This window comes from Prionailurus viverrinus, chromosome D3, assembly GCF_022837055.1.
Source record: "Prionailurus viverrinus isolate Anna chromosome D3, UM_Priviv_1.0, whole genome shotgun sequence".
NCBI classification, from domain to species: Eukaryota; Metazoa; Chordata; class Mammalia; order Carnivora; family Felidae; genus Prionailurus; species Prionailurus viverrinus.
The window spans coordinates 93,510,881-93,533,496 of NC_062572.1; the positions used below are offsets into that span (position 1 = coordinate 93,510,881).

At 50.1% G+C, this 22,616-nt stretch overlaps 1 protein-coding gene across 7 annotated transcripts in view; it reads right to left on the minus strand.

Annotated features, from left to right (window-relative positions):
- MBP (myelin basic protein) overlaps positions 1-22,616 on the minus strand; it is a 117,422-nt gene that overhangs the window by 77,021 nt on the left and 17,785 nt on the right. For all 7 annotated transcript variants that reach the window (XR_007145660.1, XR_007145661.1, XR_007145659.1 and 4 more), the window contains exon 2: positions 15,506-15,581. Coding sequence is in view for 4 of the 7 variants with exons in the window: in XM_047826622.1 (XP_047682578.1) it covers positions 15,506-15,556 (51 nt within the window). In the remaining 3 variants the exon portion in view is untranslated. The remainder of the gene's footprint in view (positions 1-15,505; positions 15,582-22,616) is intronic.

Genomic DNA, 22,616 nt, shown 5'->3' on the forward strand with positions numbered 1-22,616 from the left:
TGTGCGGTGTAGGGTTTCTTGTCCACTGTGGGATGTTTCGCAGCGTCTCTGGCCTCTACCCACGCGATGCTCATGGTATCCTGCTGCTGTGACAACAAGAAATGTCTCCTGACGTTGACAAATGTCCCTGAGGATGGGAAGGGAGGGTCACTCTTAGCTGAGAGCCCCTGGTCTAGACCAAAAGAAGTATTTGAGAAGGAGAGAAAACTGTAAAGCCATTCACTAGTGTGCTAGCTGGTAACAAATTCAAATACTTTGTAAGTCATCAAAAACTCTTTTGAGTTTAATTTGAGAGAGGGGACAACATGACCGGATTAGAAACCGAAGGTGAGAACCAGATTTAATTTAGAACAAGGGGCCCGTTGGCAATGGTTCTTAGACGGGACGCCAGAACACAGCACAAAAGAAATAATGGATAAATCAGACCTCGTCGAAAGTTAAAACTGTGTGTTGCAATGGACGCCATCAAGAAAGGAAAACAACAACCTGGAGAAAGAGAGAAAATACTTTCAAGTCATCTATCTGATAAGATATTCGTGTCCAGAATATGTAAAGAGCTCCTACCACTCGACAATGAAAAGACGAAACGCCTAATTTTTTAAGAAAAGGGCCAAGAATCTGAATAGGCATTTCTCTGAAGAAGACAGACAGATGGCCAGTAAGTACAGGGAAAGATGCGCAACATTATCGTGCATGAAGGAAATACAATCAAAAGCACAACGTGAGGCACCACTTCGCATCCGCTAGGACGGACACCAGCAAGAAGACTGACAACAGTAACTTGGTCAGGACACGGAGAAGTCGGAAACCCTCAGACACTGCCTGTAAAACGGTGCAGCCACTGTGCAAAACAGCTTGATGGGTCCCCACACGGTTCATCACAGAGTTACCGTAGTAGGACTCCTCAGATCCACTCCTGGGTACACGCCCGAGAGAAATGAAAACGTACGTCCACACAAAAACCTGTGTAAGAGTGTTCATAGCAGCATATTCACAATACCAAACGACGGAAGCATCCCAAATGACCAGCAGCGAATGAATGGATAATTAAAATGCGGCATATTCCTACAAGGGCATATAATTCTTTAACAGCAAGGAACAAAGTGTTGCCACCTGCCACAGGCATGAGCTTGAAAACACTGTGCTATGCGGAAGGAGGCGGTCGCCAAACATCCATGCTGCGTCATCACCTATAAACGAAACGTCCAGAACAGTCAAATCCAGAGGGACTGGAAGTACGTTAGCAGTTGCCTGGGGTGGACGGGGTTAAGTGGCTTCTAGTGGCTGCGAGGTCTCCTTGAGAGGTGACAAATACGTTATAAAGTCAGACTGTGGTGATGGCTGCACAATCCTGGGAAGATACTAAAAAGGACTGAGCTGTACGTTTCAGATGGGTGAAGGTTAAGGGTATCTGAATTGATCTCAATAGAACTACTGGTTAGAAGAAAAAGAGCGGAATGCACCCCATAGCCAGGACCCGGTGAGCTTCTGGCTATGACGTTAAAGGTGAGGAATCATTCCTCACATAGCTGGCTCATCCGCTGTGGGGACCGCGTGGGATTCAGTGCTAGGATCCCAGACTGGTTTTTGCAATGTGGGGGATTAAAATTTTGGAAGACTTTATTCTACGTCTTAGGCTGGTTATTTCTACACCTGGCGACAGTGGTTACCTCCAATGCATTTATGAACAAAGGCACAGAAAACGTCTCCTGCTCAATATCGCAGACCTCAGAAGAAAGAAACAAACAAACAATGATGTTACAAGTCTCCATGGGGTGAGATTGCAAAGTCAGGGCTCCTTATCCAGACCTGTCTGTTTTAATGGCATCAAAGAAAACACAGCAAGCATTTCTGCTAACAGGAGTATATGAAAATCCAGGTTTTTTTTTTTAATTAAGAAATTATATAAGAGAAAAGAAAACACATATGCACACAAAAGCTCGTACACGAGCTTTTGCTGCTAGCCGTGGTATTTATAAGCCCCAAAAGGTGGAAAGAGCCCGATGCCCATCCGTGGGTGAACGGATACACCGAATGTGGTCCGTCCACACAACGCAACATTATTCAGCCGTAAAAAAGAATGGAGTGCTGGCCCGTGCTACGTGGACTCTGAAAACATTATGCTCCACGAAAGGAGCCCGACAGAAACGAGCACCTATCAGATGATTCCATTCGGGTGAAATGCCCAGAACAGGGAAACCTAGAGACAGAAAAGAGATGGTGGTTGCTGAGGGCCGGGGCACGGAGGCTGAGGGCTGGAGTGAATGACAGCTTCTCTCTGAGATGACGCCAATAGCTAAAATTGACCGTTGGTGGCTGTCCTGCATATCTGTGAATACACCAGAAACCCACCGAATTATACACTTCAAATGGGTGAATGGTACGGCATGTGAATTACATCTTCATAAAGGTGTTTTTAAAAAGTGTGGGAGCTGGGCCTGCAGGCAGTTAACAGCGAAAGGTCCCCGCATCACTGGAAGGGAGTCTGGAGCTCAGTAATCGAGGTGGTTTATGGAGCCGTTACCCTAGATTAGGAAGTGGCTCTTTTAACTACTTAAGTGTTAAAGCCACTGTCTCTGCCAAGATCATTTTGTAGTGTAATTAGGACTGCGGTGTTCCAATAATCAGGGCAAAGAAATGAGCCCAGGGTTTGATTTAAACAGTGACTTCCAGAAGTCACAGCAAAACAAGCACTGACCAGCGTCACAGCAAGACTGTTTATCGGGGCCCGTTGCGTAACCGGACACAGTAACTTCTATTTTCGGAACACAAATATCTTGCCATTTATTCCTGGAAGCTACTGCTGTATCAGCCGGTCACGTCTTAAATGAGAAGGATGGTCACATACGGAAGGGTGTGAGGGGGAGAGGGAGAGAGAGACTGTTGAGCGTAGCTCTTTCGCTTAGAGTTCTAGAGCAAATTGCAAGTTCGATGAAAACGCACTGAAAGGCGATTCACGTAAGGAAGTTCATTCGGTTCCAAAGGATGTTCCACATTACTGAAAACAGAACAAGGCGGTGGAAAACTCTGATCTTCTCAACTGGAAGCTGAATGCATTGCCTTCAGTTTCACGTGATAAAAACCTCGGGGTCCTACTTACGTTCCCCAAACATATGCCCCCATGCCCGCACATGCTTATCCACTTGCTTCCCCCAATGCGGACAGGGCAGAAGAACAATAAGGCCTAACACTTCTGTATTTCTGACCGGAGCCCTCAGCGATGCCAGCCTCCCGGCCTCCTTGCTGAAAGTGGCCAGGAGGCTCCCAACGGCCCCGTGTGGGAAGCCTGCCGGCTACCATTACTTATTTTGCAAACCTGCCTCTTCTATTTTCCGTACTTTAGAAGAGGTGAACGCAAAATCGCTTTTAAGTAACAGACAGGCTTTCGTGAGCCTGTTAATGCAGTAAGATTCAAACAGAAAGAGAAATTTCCCACAGAACTAGAATTGCACCTCTGGTGTCCTCGCTCTAAGCGAACACACTCGCGCTGCACGTGGAATTATCCCTGGTCCACGCACACGCTCGTCTTCCAAGCGGAACCCTGCTGTCCCTGTGATGGGGGCCGAGCCGTGAGAGCCGCAGACCTGGCCCCAGCGGGCTCTCGGCGCCGGAGAAACCAATCAGGCTACGTCTGTGGACTCCATTAGGAGACTGGGAATGTCTGGAGAACTTCAGGAGTACAGGTGGTGATAGGTCCGATCACCAGGGGTGATAAGATCGAGTCCTCCCTCCATCAAGGGTCTGAACGTGACGTTGGCTGCAAAGGCACATTCAGGAGAAATTTTCTTTTTCAGGCCACAGACCTCTCTTGTTTCGTAACTGACGATAAAACCAACGCAGCGTCTAGTTAGATGAAGATACAAATTATAAACATATTTTGAACCAAGTCTTTATGGACCCGACAGGTCACGTGGAGGCTGGGTCACCCAGGACAGATGCGCTCCGTTGGGTTTCTCCGTGTTGCTCGTGAAGCATCCTGGTGTTCTGAGCACTGTGGGAACTGTGACTTTAAAAAACCACACTCCGTCTCCTAGTAGAGTGCTATCACGTATGTTCACGAACAAAGACCAGAAAATCAAAGACTGATTTTCTTTTTAAAACACTGAAGAGCTGGCTAGAAAGGCATGAAATGCAATGTTCCTAAACCGAACAAAGTTCCTAAATACTTTGCATTCGAACCATCAAAGGAGAAGAGTCTGCGCATTAAACACGGCTCGTCAAAAGGAAGAATCATACACTCTTGGAATATTCTACAAATACCACATCACATTTCACCTTGAAATGCACTGCAATGAACCGTTTTTTAAAACACTGTAATTGTGACAAAGTAGAACAGAAGGACAAAAAAAGGATTTTGCCTTCAATTTATTTGGTGTGTGGGTGGCAGTCACAAGAGCCCTTTTATTAATTCAATAGAAAAAAAAAAATCTAAGACCCATGATTTTAGCGCCTCAGGAACAACGAGCCAGGACAGCCTAGACGATGAAGCGAACGTGGCCGTCAGCGTCACTGGGTGTCCCTTAGACACACGTGCTTTCACGGAGGCCTTACTTTCTAGAAAGACAAGGACATACATTCGATCAGGCCATTTCCTCTCATTGTTTCCTGCCCTGAGATGAGCCTGGGCTGGGGCCACTGCCCAGAAGGCCAAGAGCTCCCAGGAGCTGTGGTGTCTGAGGGCATCCCTGGTTGGGGGTTCCACCACTCCCCTTTGAGAAGGCCAGCCGCTGCGTCCCCTCCCCCACTGAATCTGGCTCAAGTCTGGCCTCTTTCTTTCTTCTTCTTTGTTTTTTTAAGTTTATTTATTTATTTTGAGAGAGACAGAGATAGCATGAGCAGGGGAGGGGCAGAGACAGGGAGAGACTGAGAATCCCACGCAGGCTCCGTGCTGCCAGCGCAGGGCCAGATGCAGGGCTCAAAGTCACAAACTAGGAGATCGTGACCTGGGCTGAAACCAAGAGTCGGACGCTTAACCGACTGAGCCACCCAGGCACCCCTAGTCTGGCCTCTTTCAACGCTCCTCAGGCACCAGGGGGAGGAGGTCTGGACAGTGAGGAGCCAGCTGGGGCCCCGGTCCCTCCTGGAGGCGGTGCTGGGATATCCAGAGCGGCTGCTGTTGCACAAGTCCTCGCAAAGCCACTCCCACACCCACAGGGGCTCTAAGCCTCCACCTGGGACCACATGCATGCAGAGTTCAGGGTTTCAGAAGCGGCTTCTGTAAATTCCACTCACTGAGTGCAAACTGGTGTCTCTAAATCGTAGCACAGAGCCTGGGGACAGCAGGGCCCCACAAGTGCGTGCAGAGCAGACAGGCGAGATGCCCAAATGCACACAATGGCTCAGTGCTCGGGGCCAGCGGGGTGCCCACGGCACCTTTCACGGGTGAGGAAACGGGCTGAGAGTGGGTGCTGGCATCCGGGGCAAAACCCCAGAGACACACACAAGGGACCTGGCATTGGGGGTGGGGTGCTGCGCGAGCACAGTGACACAGAGTAGCTGCAAGAGGGGGTCTGGGAGAAGCCAGAGACTAGACGGCAGGTGCGAGGCGGCCTGGCCGGGCCCCGGGGGCAGGAGAGGACGGCCTGGCTGGAGGGAGAGCTGAGCCGGCAAGGCCCTCCTCAAACACATCGGAAAGCAACACCGGAGCTAGCCTTTACTTTTAAATCTGAAGACGCTGGTGTTTTCTTACGTGTCTCAACGCAATTTCGAGGCAGGAGCACACGCCTCCCTGCCCTAATCCTACCACGCCGTGTGTAATTAATGTCATCACCCACCTGCCTTACTTGTTGACGTATGGCCCGTGTTTGGTTACACATGCCTCGTGCTCAAGTGTAATTTAGGGTGCATGAAATAACAGTCTGTTTTGCAAGGGCCAGTAGCCACAGAAACATGAAGAATGAACTTTATCTAGGTTTTTGCCTAACTATAGGACAATTAAAGTAATGCAGGTACCAGGTCACGGCTAGGAGACTAGGTTGGATGCATCTGACTGCGGAGCTGGGCTGAACAGGAGAAGGTGAGCTGGAGGCTGGTGATTAGTGTTCACGGCGTTTGCGGCTGGCGGGCTCGAAACACCCCCTCCACACACACACACACACACACACACACACACACACACATACACACACATACACGGAAGACAACTTTTCACAAGCGTATTCCAGCACATAAAATCTCCTGCTTCCAAATTTAAACGTTTAAAACCACACTGCCAAAGGAGTTAAGTGAGAAAAGATAGGAAATAACATTTTGACACCTGGATTTTTACATTTCGTTTCGTTAAAAGTACCATAAGAGGGTTTTACGAAGTATAAATGTTCTCTCTCTCTCTTTTTTTTTCTTTCTGAGTGAGGAAAACTTTTAGAGTTTTATTCAGTGAGAATTTTTGGTAAACTTTCAGTTTTCATTGAGATAGAAAAAACTCAAAATTTCATCATTAGACTTGAAAAATAGTTTTGCTGGTATAGAGTTCTAGGTTGACATTTATTTTCTTCTAGGTACATTAGAGAGTCTCCCACTGCTTCTGTCTTCCAGCTATCAGGTTAAAACCATCCCTTTTGCTCAGGCTTCTATAGATATCCCACTCCGTTTAGTGCTCCACAGTTTCATGTAAAGTGTTGGATGACTGTGGCGCTTGGGTGGCTCAGTTGGTCAAGCATCTGGCTTCGGGTCAGGTCATGATCTCACGGTTCATGAGTTCGAGTTCCTCTTCGGGTGAGGATGAGCCCTGCTTCCGGTGAGCTTCGCTTCTGTCTCTCCCACGAGGGATTCTCTCTCTCCCAATCTCTCTGCCCCTCACTCACTTGCGCCCTCTCTCTCTCTCGAAAAAAAAATGTCAGATGACTAACTATATAAATATAGTCATATATGTATTTGTTATTTAAGGCATCAGTGGGTTTTTGGAATCAGTGTTTTGTGTCTTTCCATAATTTAGGAACATATATTTTCCATATTTTTGTATCTTTGGACTACTTTCAAGTAACTTCTCCGTATCTAGCTTTTAATTCAATAATTTTTTCTTCAGCTGTATCTAACGTTTACTTCAACCTGTCAACTGAGTTTTACATTTTTCATTTAAAAAAATTGTATTTAACTTATTTCAAACCTTACTGTTTTTTATATTCTCTGTCCCTTGCTTATAATTTTTTTTTTATTTTAACTTGTTCTATTGTTTTATTTTTTTAAATTTACATCCAAATTAGTTAGCATAGGGTGCAACAGTGATTTCAGGAGTAGATTCCTTAGTGCCCCTTCCCTATTGAGCCCATCCCTCCTCTCACAACCCCTCCAGTAACCCTCAGTTTGTTCTCCATATTTATGAGTCTCTTCTGTTTTGTCCCCCCTCCCAGTTTTTATATTATTTTGGTTTCCCTTCCCTTATGTTCATCTGTTTTGTCTCTTGAAGTCCTCAAATGAGTGAAGTCATATGATTTTTGTCTTTCTCTAATTTCACTTAGCATAATACCCTCCAGTTCCATCCACGTAGTTGCAAATGGCAAGATTTCATTCTTTTTGATTGCCGAGTACTACTCCATTGTATATAAATACCACATCTTCTTTATCCATTCAGCCATCGATGGACATTTGGGCTCTTTCCATACTTTGGCTATTGTCGATAGTGCTGCTATAAACATTGGGGTGCACGTGTCCCTTCAAAACAGCACACCTGCATCCCGTGGATAAATGCCTAGTAGTGCGATTGCTGGGTCGTAGGGTAGTTCTAGTTTTATTTTTTTGAGGAACCTCCATCCTGTTTTCCAGAGGGGCTGCACCAGCCTGCATTCCCACTTTCTTTCTTAATAATAAAGCAGCACAGAGTTTTCATATGAAAGGACATGCTTTTCTTTGTCGGTATCAGAGACAAATCTGCCTTCGAAGATTAAGTTCCTCAGTGGCGTCCCTGAGCTCACCTGGCCTGGACTGTGACACGGGGTTCAGCCAGCCTTGTGTGAGCTGCCAGAACGGCAAGGGACTGAGTCACTGGGGGTGATGACAGCCACTCAGCACCCAAAGCGGCCTCAGCCCCAGCACGGCCGGCTCTGGGAAACGTGGCTTGTCACCTGTCCCAGAGCCCCCCCCCCCCCGCCCCCGCCATCTAACACCCTCCACGTCACTGATGATTCACGAACAAGTATGTGCTCGGCCCCACCCGAGACCATGTTTTCGGTCACAGGTAAACCCCAAAGAAAGCTTAAAAACCGCTTCACACAAAGCACACTCATCCCAAGCTCAAAAGCCTTCTCGATTGAAACACACACACACGGAATGAAAGGAGCTGTGCTTCTGTTTGCTCCGTGCTCCCTTTCACGCTAGGGCAAGATTTCGGACTCCCCTTCCTCCCCGTCTGCACACGCACAATAACAGAGCATCACAGACGCAGCGACAGAGCCATTAGGGAAGATCGGCCAGTGAAGTAAGAAAGCTCGGTGCGTCCAGCTGGAAACAAGACGGCAAACAGGCCCGTCTCACAGGAGCACCGGCCGCCTCGTCTCAGGCCACCAGCTGCTCGAGGGCCAAGGACATAAGTCCGGGACGGGAGACAGAAGACAGGTTTGCGGGCCGGGCGAACACGGAGGACATGTGACATCTGGTGCGTGTTCTGTCCCGTCCATAGTTTTACGCAAACAATTATTTTATTGGCGCCTGATTTCACTTTAATAACCAGTGTTAATATATCACTTACATCTAACAACCGCTCGGGTCTCAAGTTAGCAGCTTGCGAACTGGGTCACAGTTCTGATAAAAACCAGCTTTGCCCACGAACTTGCAGACCTCAGAAACCCTACGGTAGCACACAAGGACACGGAACATGAGCATCGCACGGGTGTCCCGGCCACGGGGTTTTCAAGCCCCAAACCAGACGCCGGAGCCCTCGGGGTCCTGAGCCCGGAGACTGTTGGGAGCCCTTCCCAACCGCAGGCCCAGGATCCTGAGGCCTTGGCTTCGAAGGAGGAGCGAGCATGGAAGGGGTCCCCCCAGGGTGGAGGGTGGCCGGCTCCAAGCCACGGGGGCGCCGGGCAGGGGGCAGGACGGGTCAGCCTGCGGGCTGACGGTCCACAGGCTGGCTGCTGATGGCTTGGCTCGTGGGTTTACATGGCCTGGGGCACCGCGTCACAATCAGCCCGGCGCTATTTTTACCAAGGGTTGTTGAGGGGTGGCTGTGTCACTAATTACACCTTCTGTCTTCGGTAATTACACGGGTGTTTGTCCACTCACTGCCGCCCAACCCGCAAAGGTGTGAGTGTTCTTGCTTCAGCTGACGAAACAAGTGCCTGCTTCTGACCCTTCGACGGCAGAGTCAACCTTAGGGTCGTGTTTCTACGCAAATCGGTGATAAGGGACTTTCTCTTTGAGTCCGTCCTACAGGCAGGAGCACTGCTGACTCAACACGTTCTAGAATCTGCCATAAACACTTAGTAAGACTATTCTGTAATGTTGGTAAAAAAACTCTGTATCTCGGACACAGCACCGACATGCCCACCAGTGGGCACTGCGGCCTTTCCCTGCGGGGCACAAACACTTGCCCGCTGGGTTGGGAGCCCCCCCTCCCCCCCCCCCGCCCCAGAGCTGGCTCTGGTCCCCAGCGTGAACGTGACTTTACAAAACCCAACGGCAGGAAGATGGTTCGCGTGACATTCTCTGGCTTGTGCTCAAGTCAGATGCAGACTCACCGTGAGTTTTCCAGAACTGTAATGAGAAGGTTATTGACTATTCACAGATTTTGGAAGGCTTCTTTCAAAGGGCATGTCTTTCACATTATTGTATTTCTCTCTTTTTTGGCGCTCACTGAAGTTCTCTGGAAGCAAGCAGGAGGGTAGACTCGAGTGTGCACTGAACCCCAAAACAGCCTGTGTCAACATACGCTGTTTGAACGCGCACGTGCCTGAATTCTGACCCGGGCAGCCTGCCTTGGAGCGAGACAGAGACAGAGCCACATGCTGTGGGCCTTCCGGACTGCAGGGGGCAAGAACACCTACTTTCTCTCTCTCTTTTTTTTATGTTTATTCATTTTTGAGAGAGAGTGAGAGCAGGGGGGTAGGGCAGAGACAGAGAGAATCCCAGGCAGGCTCCATGCCGTCAGGGTGAAGCCCAGCACGGGGCTCAAACTCACAAGCTGTGAGACCATGACCTGAGCTGAAGTCACATGCTCCACTGGCTGAGCCCCCCAGGTGCCCCGAGACCTCCTTCTCACTGTCGGAGGCTGTAGGGCACCAGCATCACCCTCGGCAGTTTCTGGTACTTCTAACTGTGTTTGTGTTGTTCACGGGATTTTGCCTTCTGCCTTCACCATTAACCTTTGCACGAAACTATATGACTTTGACAGAGACCAGAATTGTTTTCGCCGACAGAAAGGTGCTGACACTTATCTGACGGGGTTCCAGGTACCCTGAGGATTAGGGTGACGGGGACGGAACATCCAGCGGGGCCGTGCCACACCTCTAAACTTAGACCATTTAAGTCTAAGTGATTTAAAAATAAGTAACATTTCAAATGTGGCTCTTGGGTCACGCTAGCCGCACATCACGTGCTTCTGGGCCACATGCGTCTGAGAGACAGTTGAATGTTCCACCGTCGGGGTCGGGAGGAATCCTTTACAGGGGTGTGTGTGTGTGTGTGTGTGTGTGTGTCTGTGACAGAGATGCAGAGACAGAGACCAGGACTGACAGAGAACGAGCTCTGAGGTGCTGCTGAGGGTAAGGCACAGTGGAAGTCTCTACCTCGCCGCCTAAGAATTTACTAGATGTTGTCTAGATGTGTCCGTGTTTCAGACCATCAGACTGTTTGGTACGTGCCTGTAAGGAAACACCTTCTGCTTTTCAGTTCCCCAGGCTTTCATTTTTTTAAGTATTTTTTTAACGTTTATTCACTTTTTGAGAGGCAGAGAGAGTGTGTGGGCAAGGCAGGAGCAGAGAGAGAGGGAGACACAGAATCCGAAGCGGGCTCCAGGCTCCGAGCTGTCCGCACAGAGCCCGAGGCGGGGCTCGAACCCACGGACCTCGAGATCATGACCTGAGCCGAAGTCGGATGCCCAACCAACTGAGCCACCCAGGCACCCCTTCAGTTCCTGAAGCTTTTAAACGTATGATTAACACAAGAATTATCTGGGTTCTCAAAGTTTCCTTTAGGTGATGTGCCTCGAAACTAGACACTATGCATTTATGGCTCTAACAATTGCCAACGCACTGCAGTCAAATCAGGAAGGGAAGTATTTCTGGGTGAATTCCGCGCTCAGTCAGTCTCACGAGGCTGCTGGCTGGAGCCTGGGCGGCTGCAGGGAGTACAAGTGCCCAGCCCGGGGCTCGCAGGCTGGCGACCCCGGGGGAGCCCAGGCGATCTGGAGCTGGCGGTGGGAGGGGTGCACTGGCCACACTCACCCGCAGCGCCAGGGAGAGAGGGGGCCTGGGGACACATCCACGAGCAGAGCTGGCCCAGGTCAGGACCCTGTTGAACTTGACCTCCATGTGGGGAGGAGAGAGGATTAGCTCGAACCAATGATGGTTTCAAACAGAACTCCTTCTCACCCTTGAGGATGGTACAGCCAGAACGGAACGTTCCAAACAGGCGAGGCAACCTAACAGCATCCATGCCATACCTGGGATGAGAACTTGCTGGACCCAGGGCTCCATGGAGGCGTGGCCTTGAGGAACCAGCCAGCAGGCGGACAAGGTCTGCCCCTCGCACAGCGGGGATGTCGGTGGTTTCAAAGGAAACGTACTTTCCCGTCAGAGGGAAAGACGGTCCGCACGTTGCTGGGTATATTTGTACATCTGCAAACTGGTGCCTCTTTTCTCAGAGCATCCTTCGAATGTTCTCTGGAGAGTCTCATCAAGGAAGTGGGTTTTAATGATCATTAAATACGCGAATGAACTTTTCAGGGATGTGAACGCCCCCGGAGAGGCAATGTGCACGGGCTGGTGGTTCCTGCCTGGCATGCGCTCGGCTTTGAACAACAGCCCAGATAATCCGTTTAATTGGAAATACCAAACCACGAAGTTACTCCCCACTGTAAAACTTAGATGTGAATGTTTGCAAGCTCTCAGATTTTGTTTTTCAGTGTGGTCTATTTTTCCTTAGGCTGATTAAACAGAAACCTCCAGAAACATGGCCAGGCACCTGTGGAGAAAGTGTGTGAGGCCAGATACGACCACGAGGAGAAGTCCAGGCCACCCCCAGATGAAAGCAGGTTTTCAGGACTGTTGTGCTTGGCTAGGATTTCAACATTTTAACTCATCACTTGATTTCACTCATTTTGGAAAAAGGAGAAAATATGTCAACGCAGACTACTGGTTGTCTTTATTTTTCACATTTCCAGTAGGAATGATTCTAACGAGGGACACCCTCTACTTTCACGGGAGAAGAAAGAAATCAGGGAATTTTAAGGGCTCCTTTTTTTAAAGTTCATTCCCAAGGAAACTGATGTCAGTGTTCAAAAACAGAAACAGACAGACAAAACGGACAAAGCTGAGAATTCAGATGTTAAGAAATAGTTCAGGGGCACTGGAAATCCTAATTCCTTAAGGTAGGTAGGAAATTGGGAAACGGGGAAATGCAGGGTCCCACGCCGAGTGGGATACAAACCCAGGGCAGCCTAAGCAACATACGTGGTCTCTGGCTGGAGTGCCTGAGGTGTATGGACCCTAACCTCAGGGCCCGTCATCGGTGGACCCTCTGCTCAGGGCCCGTGGCATAAAGACCATGTCCCAAGTGCCCATCATGTGCGGACCCTCTGCTCAGGGCCTGTTGCATACGCAGTTCCTCCCAAGGAACAGTTGGTCTGACACCTATTCAAGCCGACGAAAGGTAAGGAATCCCTGTACTAGCCAGTGAGCCAAATGTCTCCTCTCCCTGTGCAGGTGTCCTGCCAGGTTCCCCAGGGCCATCAGCCAGGTGCAGCCTCCCCAAAGGCAGGGGAGTCTATTTTTAGCTTGTGGAACCAGTTTTCCAGGAGCCTCTGTGTGAGGGGGAGGGGCCTGCTGAGAACCCTGTGAGTCTGGCCTGGAGCCGGGAGTGTGTGTGGGGGGGGGGGGGGTTTCAGCAGCAAACGTGGGCGCCCTCTGGGTCATCCAGGGCGGCTGGGACATTTTGGTTCTACCAAGTCACCTTGCTAGACAGGGAGCGACTGATAAAGAGCTGATAAGTTAGTGAGCTGGCGCTATCTGGAAATCAAATTCTACCACGAGTCTTAAAAACACGGGGAATCAAAGGCAAAATAGGGGTTTCTTCATTTCTGGGAACGGGAAGGAATCACGGAAACGTTCTGTTCCCGTGGTTCCTCCCGGGGCTGGGGTCTTTGTCCCTCACACTCACCATGGGGTGTTCTGCTCTGTGCTGGGGCCACGGGCACAGGGCTGTCAGCCACCTTGCTACGCGGCCGTGCGTCCCGCCCCAGCGGTTACCAGCAATGCCAGGGTGGAAAGGGGGGGCTTTCCTTTCACCTTTGGAGAAACTCCAGAGTAATTCCTTCCGTACGCTCCTCCCTCCTGCATCCGACACATCCTCTTTAGGAGGAGAGAGAAGCCGGTAAGAAGGCACAAGGTGCTGAGTCACGGGCAGAAACCCAAGAGCTGGAGACTGGAAGGTCCCGGCAGGAAGCCACTACGTCTCCTTCCCCAGCGCTGGACAGAGGGCCTGGCCGGACCAGGAAGCTGTGCAAACAACCAATGCCAAAACCCTCGTGCACGGCACGATGCGGGAGGTGAGGGGTGGACAGGCCGGGGAGCAGCTCCCGCCAGAGGAGGAGGCCAGGGTTTGGGGGGGAAAGGAAGGGACTCTGCCTTGCAGCTGCCCCCCCACTAACAGGTCAGCCCAGCACCTTGCCACGACAGAAGCTTCCCTTCCACTCTCCCGCGAGTCAAAACACGCCTCACAGGATGACATGCAGAAACACACAGAATGGGCCACAGTATGGCAGGAGCTCGTGTACTTGTTTTCTGTCCTGGTACAAGTTTACGTGCCGTGTAACATCTCTGGCACTCGCTCTGAACGGTATCAAACATTTTCTATCCAGTTACAAAACAGTATTTTTACAAAGAGCTTTTACACCTAACAACCACCTGCAGGAACCAGGGTCCGTAAATTTCCAATGTTGCAAACCATCCAAACGTTACACATCAGATTCAGGAGACAAGAGCCTCAAGTATAGGCTTTACTGCTGCTCAACAACCTTTCTTAGGTAGAATTAACAAATTAAGACCATGTCTCTGGGTTTTATGAGGTCCAATGACAGGAAAGAAACTGAGAGCCACAGAGTGGCGTTTAGAACCGGAGTCGCAAATCTGTCCCTACAAGACTTGTGCTCCCGCGGCCCTGACAGGCCAGAGCTCCGCCTAGGGCCCTTCTCCACTTTCACCTTTGGGGGAGACTCTGCTCTGGATCAGAGGGCACCCCGGTCCCCGAATCTCCAGGCTCCACGGTAACCCGGCACAGAGCTCAACCCCTCTGCCCATTATGACAACGAGATTATCACTAGAATGGTTTGACCTTTAAAAATTAACAAGTCAGTCCCCGTTCAGTATTTACTGGAATCGTTGAAGTATTCATAAAATTTTCCCCTTTCGGCGGGAAAGGGAGGATTCCGAACCCACAGCAACGTCACAGGCACGTAACTCCCTTCCCGTTCACCTTGGGCCTGAAATCGTGAGTCAAGAAACTAGATGATGCTGTTTGCAACTTCAGTTGAGGTAAAACATGGCCAAGAACAGGGAGTTCTCACTCATTCCTATGCAGGGGAAGACCTGAAAGCAAATTCTGGAACATGTCGCAGCCGGCTGGTACAGAAATGGGGTCCAAGCACCGAGCAGGAAGGACCCAGTGCTGCTGGGTGGGTTGTTATCATATAAGGACTATGCTACGCAACACGACGAGGGGGTGGGCCTCCACTCAGTTCGGTCCCACGTGGCGCTGGGGGCGTCCCGGCCTCAGTGCCAGGACATTGTGAACTGCCATCTGTCTGGGGCTGTAACACGTGTCAGGTTCCGTGGAGTTAGGCACCAAGGACAAGGAGTGATTTCCCTTGCCTGCCCCCCCCCCCCGAGTCAGGGGAGATTCAGCACGTCTCACCCCATGTCAGCCCCCTTTCCTCATCTGAAATGACCCTTCGGTGGTGGAGAACAAGCCCCGGCCAGAGCGTGAGGCCACCAGGAGCCTGGTGGGTGGCAGACGTCGTGTGGGACATACAGAGGAGACTCCTTCGGACTCCCTGGAAGGAATCGGACCATTTTTATTGGCCCTTTCCCCTGTGGCGCGTCTGTACTTTCCAAGGGCAGTACGGCGATGGTGTGGGACGGGAGGGAGGGGGCTGTCACTGGCAAGGTCGTGGGCCTGGGGTCCCGGCGGAGGCGTGCGGGGTTCGGTCTGTCTGCCCTAGAGGTTTCTAAGATAGGGGGTAACAGTCCACCAGCTGTACCAGGAGCCCTGGCAGCCACCGTGTACATCGGGAGGGTCGTGTTTAAGGACAAAACCAAACGCTGTTGGAAGGATGCTCTGAGCCCGGCTCGCTTCTTACCTTGTGGCCCTTCTCGGCGTTTAACTCCCGCTTTCCCGCGTGGTTTCCCATCCTGAGCCGGTGCGCTGGTCAGAAGCTAGAAGGAAAACAGAAGGCGTTAGCCTTAAGGCTGGGACTCTCAAAGTTTCCAATCCGAGCAACAGTCCTGTGACACGTGCTCTGCTCTGCCCATTTCTGAGAGGAGAAAACGAAAACCCCCAGACTTGAGACACGGGAAGCCTGACCAACGGGTGCCTCTGTTGGCCCCCGATCCCAAGCCAAACACTGGGAAGTGGGGCCCCTGCCCGTACCCACACTCTGTTCAGTCTCCAAGACTCTCCAGTGTGTTCTCATCTGTAGACAAAGAACCCGGGTCGAGAACACTCGTGGATGGTGTCGACCCGGCGACCCACACACACTTGGGGGTCACGCCTCCCCCCACCCCAGGCGTGGTGAGACGCATTGACAGGCAGAACAGGGCAACCCTCCTGAAAATGAGAGGAGGTCCACTCGGGCTCACTGTTTGGGGAATCACGTGAGCACAGAAACTGCAAGATCAGACCAAGGACTGCTTATCAGACAAGTATCCCAAGAATTTGCAGCATTTGCAAGGAAGATAAAGTTGGATTAAAAAAAACAACTCTGTTCCTCATTTGTATTTTTAACATAAACTTCAGCAGCAAATTCATGATTTTCCCCCCCAAAAGGATCAACACTGCAGAATGTAGCCAAACCCACTCTACACCAATTGTGTTTCCACCTTCACCCTTGGACGTGCACCGACCACCAAGACCACTCACTCCGTCGCTGTGAACCATCAATGGGCCGCAGGTGCTGGTATTTAGGGGCAGTTCCGAAATGGAACTTTCCACGAGGAACCCTTTTTAACGACTATGAGAGAACCGACTCCCTGCTGAACGTGAAACAGCTTTCCTTGAAAGGTAACAAAACGAACTGTCTTCTGAAAACGGGAAGGATTTCTAAAACGTTACACATGCCTGGATGAAAGGCAAGAGTTGCCCCCCCAAAAGGTACTCCTCAGGAAAAAGGGGAATTAACTGCTTAAGATCTGAATTTTTCCAAAGCCTCCCATAGCTCTGGATGCCTCTCAGTGACCCTGAAGGATGCCCTTGCCTTTGTCCACAGGACCCCAACTGAGGGCAGGATGGGTGAGAAAGGGATTTTCAAGCGTCACCTCCCAGGGTGTGTGTGAGTACGTGAGCCGTTACACAGCAGAGACCGGAAACAGCCAACCACGTGTGGACAGAACACCCTTCCCACCTCACGCTTTGTAAATAGAAACTGGGGCGGGCGATCCCATTTCCAGTGACGGCCCCGGGAAGAGAAAGATTCGGTGACGTGGCAATAATGAGTTCTGGCAAATCACAGACACAGCTCTGGCAGTGAGAAAACACCATAAACTTAGAGGATTCAGGTGAATTCCTCATTTTTGATGCATGAGAGTGAAAGAAACCCCCAATATTTAAAAATACATGCTTTAAACAAGTTTTTTAATGTTTATTTAGTTTTGAGAGACAGAGAGAGACAGAGCATGAGTGGGGATGGGGCAGAGAGGGAGACACAGAATCTGAAGCAGGTTCCAGGCTCGGAGCTGTCAGCACAGAGCCCGACGTGGGGCTTGAACCCACGGACCGAAGCCAGAGTTGGACGTTCAACCGACTGAGCCACCCAGGTGCCCCTAAAAATGCATGCTTTTAAAGATGCAAGTTTACCTTTGCAGATAATTTCAGCCTCCGGTGTGATTCTGTCATCTCTGTACTCATTCATGTAAATTGGATCACCACAGAACCCTCACGGGGAAAATGGAGGTTTGGGCACACATAGTACTTTACTCAATAAGGGGAGAACTCGTTTTTGTCATCTGGGAGTCTGCTCAGTCGTCAGGGAACGTGAGTGGGTGTTCTCCCAGGAGACCTGGGTCTGAATGTGGATGTGAAGCAGCTGTTAATCTGAGGTTTGATTTCTCTTGGATTCCACGCAGGGTTTTAACTGAATACTGAGAACTTGCGACATGAAGAGAGGACACAGAATAACAACGCATTACACACTTGTGGATCTCCCACTGTGTTTTAGAAATAAGAATTGACTATTCAAAACTAAACGCAGGCAGTAACAAATATTGTTCAAAGTCCATGATACCCAAAGCAATCTACACATTGAATGTAATCCCTATCAAAACACCAAAGCATTTTTCACAGAACTAGAACAAACAATCAATCCTAAAATTTACATGGAACCACAAAAGACTCTGAAGAGCCAAAGCAATCTTGAAGAAGAAGAACAAAACTAAAGGTATCACAATCCCAGATTTCAAGATACGCCACAAAGCTGCAGTAATCTAAACAGTATGGTACTGGCACAAAAACAGACACATAGATCAATGGAACAGAATAGAGATCCCAGAAATAAAACCACGATGATATGATCAATTAATCGTAACAAAGGAAGCAAGAATATGTAATGGGAAAAAGACAGTCTCTTTAATAAATGGTGTTGAGAAAACTGGACAGCTAGATGCACAAGAATGAAACTGGACCACTTTCATACACCAACACAAACATAAACTCAAAATGAATTAAAGACCTAAATGCGAGACCTGAAACCACACACATCTTAGAAGAGAGCATAGGCAGTAATTTCTCTGACATCTGCCATAGCACCACATTTGTCTCCTATGGCAAGGAAAACAAAAGCAAAACTAAACTCTTGGAACTACATTAAAACAAAAAGCTTCTGAACATCAAAGGAAAGAATCAATAACACTAGAAGATGACCTATAGAATACATTTGCAAATGACATATCTGACAAAGGGTTAGTATCTAAAATATGTAAAGTACTGATACAACTCAACACCAAAAGAACAAATAATCCAGTGCAGAAATGGGCAGAGGACATGAATAGACACTTTTCCAAAGAAGACATCCAGATGGCTAACAGACCCATGAAAAGATGCTCAGTGTCACTCATCATCAGGGAAATACCAAACAAACCCACAATGAGATATCACCTCACACCTGTCAGAACGGCTAAAACAAACAAACAAAACAAGAAATAACAAGTGTTGGCAAGGATGCAGAGAAAGAGGATCTCTTTTGCACTGCTGGTGGGAATGCAAACTGGTGAAGCCACTTTGGAGAACAGTGTGGAGGTTCCTCAAAAAGTTAAAAATAGAACTACCCTATAATCCCGCAATCGTACTACTGGGTATTTACCCAAAGAATATGAAAATGCTATTTTGAAGGTATACAAGCCCCCATGTTTACTGCATTATTTACAATAGCCCACGTGTCCATTGATACATGAATGAATAAAGAAGATGTAGTGTGTGTGTGTGTGTGTGTGTGTGTGCGCACATACAGTGGAATATTAACCATAAAAAAGAATGAAATATTGCCCTTTGCAACCATGTGGATGGGACTGGAGAGTATTATGCTAAATGAAATAAGTCAGTCAGAGAAAGACAAATACCATATGATTTCACTCAGGTGTGGAATTCGAGAAACAAAACAAAGCAACAAAGGAAAAAAAAAAAAAAGAGAAACAGACCAAGAAACAGACTCTTTCTACAGAGAACACACTGATGGGCACCAGAGGGGAGGTGGGGGGTGGGTGGGTGAAACAGGTGAAGGGGAAAAAATGAAACACAGGCAAAAGGAGGAACTTGAAGTCAACAACTTGGACTTCCGGGGTCGTCTTCTGTCTGAACGTAACGAGCGATGTTCCGTGTTCTCACCTGGGCAGGTCTCCAACCCCGCGCCCTGCTCCCCAGCCCCTACCCCCTGGTGCCCACCGCCTCCCTCACCGTCGCCCTGGCTGGCATTTGGGCAACTCCGGAGAGATGTTCCGTCCTTCCAGAAGACAAAGCTCTAAGGATTTAACCTCGACACACACACCGCGGCTGAAACCCAGTGACCCATCTCTCCCCAGCTGCGAAAGTAATGCTTTTTCCAAGCTGGTCTGTCCTGGTCAAAACTTCATCACACTTCCAAGCAAAACTTCAGGCTGTACTTGGGAATCCCATTCCCGAAATATTTAATCAATATTCAGAAAGCTCAAGACCACCGGACCCGGGATAGACGGAAGTAACACAAGTCCGGGTGAGACTTTTGAAGGCGTACAAAGACCAGGCAGCTCTGACTGGCCTCTCGGATTCACCGAAGGAGAACTTACTTTATACGTATCATTTCGAGCGTGCAGATTCCAGCCCTAAATGCGCAACGTGCAAACTGGGCGGGGAGAGAAAGACCGGGGATGCGAGTGACAAGTAGCATCCGATCTTCGTCTCAGATTAGGGCCTCGTCGCGGGCCGACACCTTCCAAGGCACCTGTGGTGCTTGAGGGGCATCTCGTAGGACCGCGGGCAAACCACGGCGCGCCCACGAGTGACGGGCACCGGCTCCCTTCAGTTGAACTGTGCCGTTGAGAGCTGGGAGGGGGCGTCACAGAAGGATGGGGTGGCGGCCCGACCGCCACGGGGGCCTCCCGAACCCGCCGTGGACACAGGTGGGACACTGGCAGGGCGTCTTTGGGCCACGTCATTTTTGCCATTAAGTGACTCGAGACAGCAGGATTCTGGCGAACGTGTGGGGTGCTGCAAGGAAGCCCGCGGAGCGTGAGGCATCTTGGGTAATTCATCAAGCTTCTTGTACAACAGTGACAAGAGGGAGGTGGGGGAGGGGATGGCGAATGGCCTCTGGCTGTGGCCGGCTGCCACCCTCTCCTTAGAGGGAAGTCCAGGTCCAGAGGACACTCCTGGTCAGCACCGGGGGTTTCTGGAACCTTCCATAATGCCCGCACGGTTACCCACACTGGTGTGAGCTGGTGGGGGGGGGCAGGGGGAGCTAGAAGTGAGCATAAGCCTCACACGTGAGTGATCCAGTCTTACTGGAAAGCAACCCATCCGTTGGGCCTTCGTGGCTTATAGTTCGCCCCTGGTGCGGCCGGGACCCATGGCACCTCAGGGGGCACCCTGAAGGCACCCACAGGGACCGAATCTCCGGGGGGTGTCTGGGTGCACCTGCACAGGAGGCTGATGTACACAGGGATGCGGAGGTGGAGACACCACACTTCCAGCTGCTCTCACTCTGTGAAGGGCACACGCAGCAGGTCAGAGCCGGGCTCCAGGGCAGGCTGTGCTGGGCGACGTGGGGCAGCTGGCTCCACCTCTCTGGGCCTCAGCTTCCTTTCAAGTGGAGGGAAGAAAAGCCCTCTCACTGCCCAGTGGTGAGAACGAGGCACCCCGTGGGGGGCTCTAGGCACCCTGGCTTCCGTCCCTCCGTCCCTCCATCCTCCCAGCAGGTGCATGGGAGCACGTGCTGGGGGGTAAACAGCTGCAGCCACCATCGCTGACTGCGTGTGTACTGCAGAGACCTTTCCAGGGGCTCCCCCAGGCAGGGGCATCCCCTCAGGCTGACAAGGTCAAGGGAAGGGAAGGGGGCAGGGACAGCAGCGGCCCTTGAGAAGCCCGGAAGCGACACCAAACAAGGAGCCTGTAAGGAGAGCTCCCCGAACCACAGAGCAGCCCAGCACGGCAAGTTAACTGAGCCCTTCTGTTGGTTCGAGACTGTAGTCACCACGCAAGCGACAAAGGAGACCGCGAGCAGGGGACTCCAGAGACAGTGGTTCCCCTACGGAAGAGCCTTCAGAAACGGAAACGCTAACTGGCTGTGTCTGAGGCACCGCCACATGCGTTTTTACAGGCAATGGGCTAACGTTATTGTGACACAGAGAAGGTCTCGATACCGGTCTTCCCAGAAATCACCCAGACCCTCTTACGTGCGCCCAAACCTCCCAGAATGCAGGGACTGAGCTGAAGCTGCCCGCGAAGCTGGGAGCGGCGGTGCGGCGTCAGGGTGACGTGGGGAGCTGGTCTGCTACTGTCCCTCACGGTGCCTTTGGGCTCAAGGCATCCACCTTGTAGGTTACGCAATTACAGGAAGAGCCCTGTAAGCTTTGTTCCCATTTCACAGCTGAGAAAGTGAAGTTCAGAAGACTGAATCTAGATTTGAGGGTACCGTGCTTTTAGGAAAGTATTTTCAGTAAAACTAGGAATTGTTTTAACATATTATAAACATGTCTTATGTGGAATAAACCATTGCAGTAGGTCTAAGCATCGTACATGTCTAAATTATTAATTGGCACAACAAAAGTAAGACCTTACTCTAGCAAGTAGCCTTGAAAACAATACGAACTTGCAGGAACCCATTCCTTTAAACACCTGTATGGGGGGCAGGGTACACACGTTTAACAATGGGAAGGGCAGAGGCTTTCTTAAATCCCTACCGGGTATCTTACAAGAATAACTGGTGAGAAGTACACGTGAGAAACTATTTGGGTTTTAATTCCCTGCCTGCCAATAGTTGTTATCTGTAGAGCTTCCTTAGCAAGTTTGATCTCTCTCGGCTTCTGGTTTTCCCTTGGGATCGGACACCTGTAGCACCGTGCTGTGGAGGGTTCAGTAACGCGATGGACCGACCGACAGCCACGGCCCTGACCACACATCAGGAAAAGAACTGCCCTCTCCCCCTCTTACAGAATGGCTGGTATGTCACATAAGGTGCCGAATGCAGAGTGAGACAGACAGGGAGTTAATTAGGACCCCAAAGAGCCTATCTTCCACACATGTCTTAACTGGAAAAGTTCAACTTTCCTGTAATAACATTTTTTTTAAATAAATAATTGCTTTGTGATCAGTGTCAAGCCAGAAGGCGATGTGCCTTTGTCATCAGTCTCTGGTGCGACTGTTCACGTGTGCTGTTTCAGAGCAATGTTTTCCCCGTCCTGGGTGCATTTGCGGGAGTGTGGGCGGGACCAGTAAGAAGCGCAGTGGCAGGGCACTGGGGGGTGCCGGGAGGGACGGGCTGGGGTCTGCACTGACCACAGAGACGGGTCCAGGCGTAGAGCCCACAGTGAATTTGCTAAAATCTACCCCCTAGGAACCCTGAGAGTCATTGCCAGCCGAAAGGAGCATTAACATGTACTTAGAGCAGCAGGATGTAAAATCCCACTGGGCTGGGAACTTCTGTTTTCTTTCATTTTTTAAATCACGAAGGCAACGTTTTCACAAGTCCATGTACTTTGTCATTAACCATTGACGGGATTTTTGCTTTT